The sequence below is a fragment of the Pocillopora damicornis genome, chromosome 13 (assembly GCF_964200805.1).
Source record: "Pocillopora damicornis chromosome 13, jaPocDami1.2, whole genome shotgun sequence".
Lineage (NCBI taxonomy): Eukaryota > Metazoa > Cnidaria > Anthozoa > Scleractinia > Pocilloporidae > Pocillopora > Pocillopora damicornis.
This window is the reverse complement of record NC_142682.1, coordinates 20,255,973-20,269,097: the sequence shown is the minus strand read 5'-3', so window position 1 is coordinate 20,269,097 and position 13,125 is coordinate 20,255,973. Positions and strand designations below refer to the sequence as shown.

At 37.1% G+C, this 13,125-nt stretch overlaps 1 protein-coding gene across 1 annotated transcript; it reads right to left on the bottom strand.

Annotated features, from left to right (window-relative positions):
- Window positions 1–1,822: 1,822 nt before the first annotated feature.
- Window positions 1,823–6,061, bottom strand: LOC113664511 (uncharacterized). Its single transcript, XM_027180119.2, has 3 exons — window positions 5,386–6,061; window positions 4,901–5,082; window positions 1,823–3,424 (listed from the first exon to the last, which is right to left on the bottom strand). The coding sequence occupies exons 1-3, from the start codon at window positions 5,483–5,485 to the stop codon at window positions 2,876–2,878; spliced, it is 831 nt and encodes a 276-aa protein (XP_027035920.1). The 5' UTR covers window positions 5,486–6,061; the 3' UTR covers window positions 1,823–2,875.
- Window positions 6,062–13,125: the final 7,064 nt, after the last annotated feature.

Genomic DNA, 13,125 nt, shown 5'->3' with positions numbered 1-13,125 from the left:
ATAGAGCCGAATACTCTTGAAAATTATCTTTGCAAACAAAGCAAAATAAAACCAGGGCCAAAAAACATTTCCAGATAACAGCATGAAATCCGATAAATTTCGGTTTTGAATAAATATGTATATTTGTTGTTTTTTTTAACCCACCAACTATTTCAGACTCAAAGTACTTGCAAGCGGTCGAGAGTAAGGATGTTAATTGGGCCCCTTACAAACAGTATTTGTTAAATAATAACAATATACATTTTATCCAGATACATTAAGAGTCTAAAACTAAACGAGAAACTGACATAATAAACAACTGAGCGAAATATTGAGTATTTCTTGGTTTCAGAGAATATGGAATTGAACACAAGCGAATAGTGAGGAAACTTCGAAGTGTAATATTACCTGAGAGAAGTGGATTTTCGTGTGTTTATTAAAAACAAGAAGAAATGCTTGCGCCTCAAATCGTCAGGAAATTTAAATATTGTTATGTATTATTGAGTTATTTTTATTTTCGTAATCACCATTAACACCATTTGAGGTCTTGTTAAATATAAGATTGGCAAATAGTACATATATTTACTTCGTTAACCAAATTTCAACCAGTTCGGTAAAGCTTTTTTGTTTAAACAGCGATTTTTTTCTCACACCATAGGTGTTGGGTTCATTTTCAAAACTGCCTCCGGTGATTCCTATTTCCACGATGCGCATAATGGGTGATTGAAAGTGTGTGATGAAAATGCTTATTTCCATAGTAGGACAGATGTGTATGATCACAAGCCATTGTATTTTTGCCATAGGTAGCGGAAATATAGCCGAAAACATGAAATAATTGCCACACAATGGCGGTACTTCTGTATCGACCAACAAAGATATTAAAGGTTTTTCAAAGGAAAAGTATATTAGAAAACCTAAGAAAACCGCCTTCCAAAAAGCAATTAAAGTGAAGCCACTACAAGATTTCTTTGCAATATCTAAATTATCAGGAATCATTTGTACAAATCTTTTCCGAGTGAATCTGATACGAATAGAAAAAATATATGTATATCGCGGTTTTAGAGGCAGACAAATGAATACAATCGTTGCAAAGGTGATCAGTTTTCCGTTGATTCCTTCCTGGAAATTGCGCCGTAAATTAACCCTAAAGATGACAAGAATTGATAACTACGCGCGGACCTTGTCAACTTTTAATAAACAAAGACGAGCTCAAAACGATTCAAAAAGAAAACCTGTGTATTGAAAGATTCCGTAGTTTTGTTCTTGTGTAGCCAAGAGGAAAAGCGAGACAGGTCTTTGGTTTGTTCATTGTATATTTCAATAATGCATGTCAAACTTCTTGTCTCGCGCTTAAAAATATCGAGCGATTCCGTGCAAGATTCATCTCCGTAAGTTGCATGCAATTTATTTCTTGGCATAAAGACGTTTTGTTGACAATTTATGGTGTATTTATCTTATTTCATCAGATACATCAATGTAATGGGCCTATTTAGTCGCATCCTTTCGCGTCCGGCAAACTGCGTTTTTTTATCGCTTTTTTTGACATTCATAGTCAATTGAATTTTTAAACAGCTATTTTGAAAAGAAGTCTAGCCAATTTGCATTTTCCTGTGTTCATTTTAGATGCATTTCTTGGAAAGATAAAAACGCTAAAAATTCAAAGATAAACTGAGTTTTTTTTTTCGTAAATTTTTCGGTTTCATAGTAAAACTCAGGTGGTCATAAAAAATCCCTGGGAACCGAAGCGCTTTCGAGCGGTCTCTTTTATGGCTGAAGACACACGTACAATGGAGCTCTCTCTTTTGTCTATGTATGTGAAAAGACTGAATTACCACACAAAGACTGCGCACAACATTTAGCCTTTTATTGACTGTGTAAACTTAAATACAGCTGAAAATTCCCAGGGCAAAACAACACGGCCTCTAGAGATTGCATTCAAACATTGTATACTGTTCGGGTTTATGCAATTGGCGTCGTAAATTAAAAACATTATGCTCTAGCGCGTCGCGAAATTTTTCTGTTTTATGGGGGTGCACTTTTCCAAAGTGCTTGTTATGGTAACTCGGGCGTGTCTCTTGTAAACGCTTGTAAGTTGTGACTTCTCACAGCTGAGATTAAAAGGAAAGACTTATTCATTTGAGTTAGCACTTTTCAACAGTTCATCGCCTTATACAAGAATAGTTTGATATTACCTTAATAACTTAGTCAATGTACTCCGGGATTAAGACGCGAGAAATACACGGGCCTGAGACAAAACCATTATTAGGAAACGCTTATATCTTGTATCAAACCGTTCTTAACTGAATGAGGCGATAGATTTACGCGAATTAACTTTGGAAAATATACGCGAAGTCGTGTTCGTTTCGTCCAAAATGATTATGCGCCGAGAGTCTGCCAGGAACAATAGAAAAATTTGAATGTCGTTGAAGTGTGATCCATGAAAGTGTCTAGCAGAGACTGTTGAACAATATTACATTCTAAACTATTAGAAAAAATTTCAGGGAAATCTAACCTTCATTTATAATTTCAGAAACTTTTTAACACTTTGCTTGTCTAAAAACTGACACGACGATCTTTTCTATAACTACTTTAAATACATTGAATCTTGTAACTAAAACCTTTAAATAAAATGTATTCAGCATTGACTACACAACATCCGAGCTCAACTAGATTGCATCTATTAACTTCAAGAGATCGTTTTCGCTTTTTAATTACGTTTTAGTGCTAATGTCGGTTTTAAACCTAGAATCAAACTGAAGAATCAAATCAGTTCAAACTGTTCTGCTTCTAGCAACTGCTTTTCGAACGAAAGGCATCTTTAAAAGAGTGTTTTTAAAACTTCTTTTCTCTGTGTAGTCCTTTAAGTAACTCCATTGTCAGGCATTGTTTGTTAACGCTAAATATTAATCGGTATTTCGGCCATCCCGTAAGGATATGGACTGTAAGGATTCGACTGAGAATAGTTCGGGTAGTGGTTTAGCGACGATCCTTTACCTTTTAAATAAACCGAAGTTTGTTCCTGGTAACCGTACGTTGGTGGATATCCACAGGGCATACTTGGCACACTGGATGAGTTTGGGGCGTAAGTTGAACTATTCTCGCTCGATATCGGAGTTGAAAATGGACTCAACGATCCCGATATTTGCGGTGGAACCGGGCATGGTGAAGGTATCTGAAACTGTGAATTGTACCCCAAAGTGTTGCCAGTCTGCTGTAAGGAGCTGTAGCCAATACTCGGTCCTCCCTTGCTCCAGTAGTTCGCACCATAGTTTGGATACACTGACGGCGTGGTTTCCGAGCTGTCGTAGCGCATAGAACCTATGGTATCAAAACTAAATCCATTCACACTCTGAATAATGCTGCTGTTTTTTTCCTGCCCGAGGATATTCGGCGGGTTATTTTTCTCCTTTTTGCGCCATTTTGCTCGACGGTTTTTGAACCACACCTAATAGAAAGAAAATAATATATGTGTCACATCTATTTGTTTGTCTTCCAACATTACGTGTAGGACGATCTACAGGCACATTAGCCGATGAAAAGTGATGCACAATCTAATAAATAATGTGATGATAAATTGCAGTATTGAGTGTTTGTGAATATCGTCGTTACTGAAATTCGATACAAGCACAAAGCTTTTAACATTTTTAATGGTCTATTTAAAAATCAAACTTCCCTTCTCCTTGAAAAACAAATGGCCGTGAGAGATAAAAGTTTTTAATGTTATCAAAACCAGAGTCTAAGTACAGAACATTAAGAGAAGCTAAAAAAGACCAGACTAAAATGTCGACGAACTAGTGTTTATGAAAGCCCAGTTAAGACTATGCTTTTATCCTTCGAAGCTAAGTGTGAAAAGTGGAATGAATCCCAACAAGTTTTTTTCACACGTTTGAGTTTGTTATTAGGCTGCTTTCAATATGAAAAGACGAGGGCAGGGAGCAGCAAACAGCCATTAAAGTTTTAGAGACACCGGATGTTATATCTGGCTCTTGTATCGACAATTTGAAAGATTCTGAGTCTTTTGAAATGCGAGCAAATTTTACCCGTTGTTAATGTTTCCCTCAACCATTTCAGAAAATTCACCTGTTTCTGCTAATAGCCACAATACAGGTACAGTTGGTATTCAGGTATTTGCAAAGGTGTTAACACTGAAAGCTTTCCAGATCTATCATCTAGGTGGTACGAAAGATTTAACGGGACAAAAAAGGCTTAAGAAGGCTGATGAAAATACTAGGCACGAGATTTTTAGCTTCTTGCTGTCTTTTGAACTTGTTATGAAGAGGAATTGACGAGTTTCGAGCAGCGACTTGAACTGTTGACAACCAGGTGCTTTTGAAACGGTTTGACGAAGCCTGAGGTAAACAATGTAATTGCACGGAAATACATTTTGAAGAAATGCATTAAAAAAGCAAACATCTTGACGATATTTGAGACTTTAAAGTGATTCTAATCCCAATTTACTGGTTCTACTCGCGATCAAAGAGATTTTATGGATCCAACTGAGAGAACTGAAACCTTCAGAGAATCTGCCTCAAGGCGGTACCATTAGTTGAATAAGGTCCAGGTTATTTTGTGGTATTGTAAATAATTCACGCGTCGAGCATAAGGACAACTACACTGTTCGCTTTTTTCATTCCGTATTCAAAATGCCAGACTTAAGTGGCGCTTGTTTTTGTGCAAACAAACAGCCATATTCCTTGTAAGCTTAGCAATATAATGATAAAAAAACGATCTCATTGTGCGGGAAATATATGAGTTTCCATGTGAAAATCTGCAGGCGTTTGTCGTGCATCGTGCCAAACGTTTGATAATTTGGTTGCGCTTCAATTATTTAGCATCACCCAACTAAGACGTCGCCCTGCCGCGCGAGCTACCGGCCCCGACTTGGTCGAATCTAGTGTTTGTCTTGTTTAATTTACCTTACCCTGACTCGTGCTTCTGTGAGGCTTGTCCACATAGCGAGTTCTTCTCTGACAGCCATGTCAGGATATCGATTCCTTGAAAACATTTTCTCAAGTTCCTGCAGCTGATAGGCGGTGAAGTGAGTTCGTTGTCTTCGCTGTTTTCGTTTCTGCTTCGATCCATCGCCATCCACTGACGCTGTCTCTGCAGGATAAAACGTAAACAACATTCATAAAATGATTAGCACCTTCCGGGGAGAATAAGAGCAGGAAAAACACGCTTCGCGCGTAAGGACACTGCGCTCCGTCTTCCTGGAATGTGACAAAAGTGCTCATTTCACTGCGTTCAGCACGTTCGCACTTCCAATTGTGAAAAGTAAGAACACATATTGTTGTTTCAGGCAAGATTAACACTTAATCCCTGAGAAATCCTGAACTAATTAGAACTTAGTTATCTAGAATCCTGGAAAGTAATCTACGTTCTTCTTCCTCGAGAGGAAAATCTTACCTTCGAGCGAGTCTACACACTTTTGTGAAAAGTCTTTGCTTGGTTGATTGTTGTTGATGTCGTAGGACGGCAGCTCGGGCGAATCTCTTGGTGAACTCATCTTACTCGCGGATATTTTTGGTGCTGAAATTTTATTGCACGATGATTTCCAGCCGCAGCACAAAAACTTTAAGTCACCTGAGGCGCTGAACAAGGCTTTAGGGATGGTTTGATTGTGTAAGTTGCTGACACACTATGGGGTCGGCCGCGATCCAACCGGCATACGTCCAAGTTGGGACTGTGACTTTATGCGTCACTGAGTTTCTTTACAAACTGTACATCGAAGCTCAGGGAACCGTCAGCCAATCAGAGAGCAGCCTGATAATAAATAAACTCATATCTATATTAATTACATTTTAACGCATTCAATTGTTTAGTTTGAAAAATACTTCGCAAATGTCAATTGCGGTGTGTGGCGCCGACCCTTTTGTGAGGTGCCGTTGGCTAATTATCTGCCGGAACACTTCATTGACGTCCTTGCGTCACACAGTAGCGAAAAAGCAAAGGAAACCACGGAAAGTTCAAAACGCGAAATCTCTATCGAAATGAACTCTGTCGGGCACACAAGGCAAAACAATTGACGTAGAGATGTTTCGGTAACTTTTTTGGATTGTTGACGTTAACGAAAGGCTGCACCGTTAAACCACGTCGAGGCTTGCCTTATAAAGTATCGTATTCCTAACAATGTGTAAATAATGTTGACTGTATCAAGACGAACAGGCGAAACAACTTGACAAGAATTTGTTGATTAAATTTTATTCAAGTACTTTATTGTGGAGCTAATACGCTTTGATAGTAAGCCATCGAGTTATAATTAGCCATGCTGAGATTTGATTTGTAAACCGTTTGACTTTTAGCTAGCAAGAAGCTTTTTCTGTCACTCTTGTCTGGCTTACAATGGTGAACTCAAGTACATTGAGGCCTTTGTCAAACAGTTTGACGATAAATGATTCGGCGATAAAAATCGACCACAATTGAAATTCATGATATAAAATTGTCAAAAGAAAACGATCCATATTTCTTTTTCGCCTTAAAGTCACGGAGTTACCTGTTTTCTCACTTCTTACTGATTAGATTTCTGCATGTTTGTTTAACGCACAAAGGCAAAATTTTCGAGAAGTCAAAACTTTATTAAAGTCCATGTATCGATTAATTCGTTATAAAAGACAGTGCCGAGTAAACAGAACCTTTTGAAACCGCTTTGTGTTGTCTACAATAAATAGTTTATTAAATTCGGTCTTGGCGCCTTCCGCAGATTTGTTTCATTCACGAAGTTTTCTTAAATTATTGGCTTCACAATGGAGTTTGGATTTGCGAAAAAAACTGTAAGATTCAAAATTGTAACTTGCGCTAAATGCGATTCATAGCTCATTTACAAAGTACTTTCCGATTCCGAAAAATCTAACAAGACTCACGGTAATTTTTTCTTTAGACTTTTAAGGCAAATCTGGGCTTTTATTAAATTTGTTCGGGTGAGAAATGCTTCTTACGCCAAACTTGTTAATATATTCATTATTTGCCGAGCCATAGACCCGCTACCGACAGCGCGGGCAATGTTTACAAAAACGGTTTTCACTTTTTCCTATTAGGTCAAATAAATTAGAACAGTGACTCGATCTGATTTCAGTTAGGTTTTAGAGTGCTCGTGGCTTAGTGAAAAGCCTTTTCTTCGTTTTTTGTACACTTTCTAATCTTCTCATGGAGAAGAAAATTATATTCGTCAAATACTTAGGGACTATCCTTGTTGTCTGTCGGCTTGCTCTATCGCTTGCTAATTAGCTATTAATCTAGAGAAAAGCTAACAAAGATTTTTTTAATTAACTAGAAACACTTTGCAAAGTACAAGTGAAAGGTTTCTTTTCCTGAAGTAAGCTTGTGTCTCTGTGTGTTCAACTTAAACGTCCATTACCAAAAAAAAGCTGTCTTAATTGGAGTTTTAAAAGGAGATTGTGAGTTTTATACTGAGCTCTCTGCCGAGCGACAACAAACAAAAGAATCTATTGAGAAGGTACTATTTCAGCTTTTAAGTTTCCTTCCGAAAGGAACCGAACTACGGAAACCGTCATGAAGTTACGACACCGAGGTTCGATTTACCAACGGATAGGGAAGAACGTGAAACATGGAAGATGTTGAGTCTTTGTAACCACAAATCTTCCTGCACCACCGGCAAAAAACACGGCGTGTAGATATATCAATTTATAACACAGCACGATAGATATATAACCAGCTTTAGAACAACACTTTTTTAATTTTCTTGTCATTCATCTTAAAGTTATTTGAAGGAAATCGAGAACGACGAAATTCTGATCTACGTTTCTTTTATAATTCAAGTTTGAGATTTCTTCTGGCTGTGAATAATTTAAAACCATCTGCAGCTCGGCACGTAGTATACAGAATAAATTGACAAATGTTTCACTGTACAATGGAGGAGTCATCCTTTAATTCAGAACTATAATTTCCATGTAGTACCCTGTATTTTCTCTGAGAGCATGGAAAATGTATTTCCCACACTAATATCTCATTTGTGATCAATGAAATAAATTGAATTTGTTTACAAGTAACGTGTCTTGTGTCTTTTCCAATACAATAGTTGTTACTTCCTGATTTCTCTGAAGGACGCAATTATACAAAGAACCTTTTAGCGAAGACTTATAACTAATAATTCATCTGTAATTACTGACTATCAGATCAACACAATGTTGCTGGCCGTTGCACAATATATGTTTTCTGTGTAATTGGCAAAGTTAAATCAACTGTATTATATGTTGTTGTTTTCTTTTTTATATCTTCCAAGTTTAACAGACTGCATGTCTGTTGACATCACTCTGTGATGTTTTAAGTTGATATCTTCTACTAGTATTTGTGAAAAGTCGATTTATTGTTTAAAATGCTCTGGCTTACATGATGATTTTTCAGTTTAGTCTTGGAAAAAAATTTCACTGCTGTCATTGATTTGGAGAACTATAAGATTTTCTGTCATCTACTCTGAGGCACCCCCGAGGCACACCCGTTCCGAAGTTCTCCTAAATTTTAGTTCATTGAGAAAGGAATTCAAAGGAACATTATCGTAAAGGTTTTCAGGAGAGTTTTAAAAATTGCTTAAGTCTTTAAATCTTTAATTGTAAACGATTTCACGGCTGAATAAAAGTTGACTTAAATTGGAAGGGCGTCGAAATTATGAGGAGTTATGTCCCTTCGTGTCCCAAGAACGTAAATTCTGGATTGGTCGGGACTGGTTTCAATTTTATTGAACATAAGAATCATTTCAAATCATTTTTGCCATTTTAAGACAATTTCATGTAGTCAATGTTTCCTTTAAACCTTTTCTGCAACTTCTTGAATTCAAGATCATAGATGTACATTGAGCTTACTCATTTGAACCAATAAAGCCAAACGGTATTTTCCGCTCTCGTAGTCTTGAGAATCCCATTTGCGACTCGTTCTATCGCTTGGGAACAGCAGTTAATAAGTTTTTACTCCAAATAAAGTTAAAACTTTCTTACATGCTTGTTCGTGCATTGCAGTTTCTTTCGCCGTATACCGCAGAAAACTTTTGCGACCAAGGAATTTTTCCAATTAACAAGAAACCGCAGTCTATTGTAGCTCTCTTTGTTTTGTGGCTGATATCTCTTGTCGTGACGCGTTGACAAACATAGTGGATTGTCACATGTGATGACTGAGAGGACATTGATCCGAAATTAAAAAGTTATTACCTCCTTCCAGTGGATTGCAGGAAATACAAACAAGGTATTGTTCCACTCAACTGACGTCTGACCGAGTCTACAGCGAGGCAATAACGCGCGGTATAGCTCTCGCGGTTTACTAAAGCAATAACTTGAATAAAACAAAACAAAGGACCCTCAAGATGACAGATTTTCGGTTCTGTTAGCTTTGTAACTTGAAAAAGTTGAATAAATTACGTGGGTCTGAGTCAATAAACGAACCCTTTTCAGGGACGTTGATTGACCTTGTCTTTGGTCTAAACAAGAATCAGTGCATGATGTCGTTCCAAAGACGGAGCATTCTTATTCACAACCGCTGTGCCTTATGTACCCTTCCTATACAGTAAAACTGGTTTTTAGAGCTTAACCAATTTGTTCTTAACTGAGATATTTGCATGTCCATGCTTCGAATCTTCTGAATCCTAATAACTTTATCCAGTTTACATCCAAGGGAAGTTCAGTGCCTTTTATGCAAAAATCTGCCGGTAAGCGTCAGGTGCGAGTAAGAGCATTTCAATATCCACACAGCCACATGTAACAAATGCGAACATCATGTAGATATGAACTCCCGGACAATGAATAAAGAAACTGAAGAATTTATGCTATGGTTCGCTTATCACATTTCCCAAAACTTTTTAGATAAATCCGTTGCTGATACGGACAACAGAATCATATCGATGTCTTGATTGCAAGAAAACTATGTTTCCAACACGGATTAAGATTTGACGAATTTGAACAAGTTAAACCCATTCATGTATTATAACAACTTAAAATAAATTAGAATCCTTTTGTTGCGACAAACTTCTCTTCTGTTTAGTGGTCTAATAGTCCAGGTGTTTATTCCATACCCGCTAAGACTACCGGCTTAGAAGATTATTTTGTTGACACTGTTAGATTTTCGTGTTATGCCTTTATTGTCCAAGGCCTGTACACTCCAGTAACCAATCCTAGCCACACGTTTTCGTCCTAATAGTTTTAAAACGAGTATCCAATGATACACATCTGAAGCTAAACTGGGGAAAGTGTGTCGACCTTGTTCAGCTGGGGTCGACTCAGCTAATAGGAGACAAAATCTGAATTGAAGCTTATTTTGAATGAATATGGCATTCAACGAGAACAAGCAAGGAGAGAGCAAACGTCTTTTACAAAACGTCAGTCAGCCACAAGTCGGCTTTGGGTCATTATCTGTTGCATTATTTGCAGTGTAATCCAAAGTAGCATCCTTTATATAGTTACGAGATTTTCATCGTTTGCTGCCAAATTATGTATAGTTGCTTTCAGCGAGGATAAAACAGTATCAAACGAACCCATTTTGTGTTTCTTTAGTAACTAAAAATTAATTTTTGGAAGTCATCGAAGGTTTTACCAAATAACAGAACTCAAAGATCTATCGCCCGTTGAAGCAATTGAGAGAGGTCATCGAGCACTCTTACAAATCATGTGACAACTTGTTATTAAATAACAAAATATACTTATAACTTTTAATTCTGTGAACTAAACACTTCATTGAAGTTATATAAGACTGTACTGGCCTTTATAGGTTTTAATTGTCTCCTAGTCTTCCACTTTATTATGATACAACTTATTAAAAAAACGCTTTTACCACTGAGAACTTCTGAATTTACTCTCACTTATTTTTTTTATCATGACGCTTATAACGCTTTGCTTTCGCTATCACTTTCGAGAGGCTATTGTAAAAACTTCATTTATTTGCTCTATAAACTGCCTCAACGGGATCTCTTTGAGTGATGGTTCTTTAATGTAATCCACAGACTTGATAAAGGTAAGCATTTCAGAACCATTATTTCTATAAATTGCTATAAATGATTGAACTTGTTTTGAATCTGCAGACCCCACATAATATATTCTTGATCAAAGTCTGCATGTTTACCCCTTGAGTAAACTTACTACATACACTTTCTGACAAGGCTGCTTTAAGATGCCGAAATTAGCTTGAAATACTTCCTTTTAGAGTAGCATAAAGTGAAGACAGGAAATGAAACTGTCCATGGCGGTGTCCTTTGAAATAGCCACCATCAACACCTTTTTGACGTCAGAGAGCAAATCGTTCACAAACGTGACCTTCTATTATTAGTTTTGTCGTTGCCCGTTCCATCAACAACATAAAATTACATGCACAAATCCTCGTGATATTTATTGTGTTACTCATTGACTCTATTCGCTAACGTTGATTTCGAGTAAGGAAGAAAGAAGTAACTTGCAATGTCTGCCGGGTGCAAAAGTTTCGGGCGTCGACGGAGCTAATATCCATTATTTCACAAGTTAGGCAAACACAATATTCTAAACACTTCTTAGTACATAGCAGGACTAATAATACTCCAATATGTCAACGCCAAACGGTTGTTTGCCAGATGTGTAGATTTTTTAAATGAGTCAGGTTGGACTCGTCGCGTTACAAAAAATGCCTCTTGCCCAACCGTCTCTTAATGCTTCTTCTTCAGTTTTAAACTGCACGATACGGCTTGCTTTACAATTTCTTAAGAGCACACTATCTTTAATGTTATTTGTCACACGTTCTTTCACTCCCAGGATCTAATTAGTAATTCTCCTTACTATCTGCCATACAATTCTTATGATGTTAGTTCTGAGAATTTGGTATTTGATCAACTGATGATCCCATGATAAATATTCTTCTCTATTCTCATCACCTACCTGCTTGATATTGTATTGATATTGTAAGGAGAAATTCTGTCTTGCTCACTTGTGGGAGTGAAACGGTTAACTAATTTTCGTTTGATGTTGACCTTCTTCATAACTGAAGAGGTTTGTGCTTCGTCAAGTCGAAGTCACGTAATATGTTCTAACGAGTGGCTTTCAGGAGCCTTTATTGTTGGCGTTCTTTTTTCAGTTCAAAAGAAAACCCTCAAAGAATGAGTATCTAGAAATTTTTTTCTCAGATTTAAGGGAAAATGGAATGTCGCAACTGTTGAGTTCTCAAGCATTTGATGCGGCATTTATTACATAAGCCTCTCAATAATTCTCAAAAGAAATGAATTCACGACTATTATTACTGAGATTATTATTTTTACTATTAACATTATTTATTGTTATTTTATCGTTCGCCTGTGTCAGTCTTTAGTTTCCAGATAGCAGAAAGTGGTTTATCACAATGAATTTGAGGCAGTATAAACTCAATATTGATAACATAAAGGGACGTATAGAGAGGGATGTTGCATAATCTTGTTCCGATTTTTCTCTTTTCAATTTTATCGTACCTGTTTAAGATTTAATTTGACCATTCGATCATTATTCAATGACCAATTGAAACAAAGAGCAAAGAGCAAAGTTTTATTTTATTGTGGCGCATGATGTAATCTGATTACGCTCCTTAAATAATCAGGTGTTTGTTCCAATTCATAATTAATTTTTATATCAAAATTATGCAGATAGCATGAGTTGTAATTCATCTTAAACCACGAATTTAAAACCAGCGCTTATTTGTGGATGCTTAAATGCTGATGCTGCTTGACAAGTGTACTGCCTTCCAGTTATTTTATTCTCAAATACTTCATCAAATGTTTCCGCATCTTGCTGAAATTGGAAGGGATCCGTTGTTTGCAGTCTGAGCACGTCCCTGCACATTAATCCAATCCATTAAATCCTCTGGATTATCTGCTCAAAGTCTCTGTTGGTAAAGTTTGCGCACAATACACGTGGCTTGACACGCGGAACATATCGCGTTTTCCAAAGCATTCATTCTCTCCCCCCCCCCCCCTCCTTTCCGCTTCCCCTTATCCCAAGCATTTATTTTGTCAGGTATTTTGGAGTGTTAGTTGTCTCATTTATCTTCCTAAGACCGATTATTCGAAACACATGGAAAGGTGGAAATCCTAACCCTAAACTAACAGTCGGAAATAATTGAAGGAAGAAATGGGAACAATGAAATTGTTGGTGAAAGCTATTTAAAAAAACCGTGAAACAAACTAGCTTAGGACCCACGTAGGTGGTTAAGCCAGTG

Excerpts from the sequence above, each read along its gene's own strand:
- LOC113664511 (XM_027180119.2), bottom strand. The coding sequence starts at position 5,485 with ATGAGTTCACCAAGAGATTCGCCCGAGCTGCCGTCCTACGACATCAAC. Across the intron at positions 5,083-5,385 it reads GTGTGTAGACTCGCTCGAAG|AGACAGCGTCAGTGGATGGC; the intron begins GTAAGATTTTCC and ends TTTATCCTGCAG. Across the intron at positions 3,425-4,900 it reads TCACAGAAGCACGAGTCAGG|GTGTGGTTCAAAAACCGTCG; the intron begins GTAAGGTAAATT and ends TCTTTCTATTAG.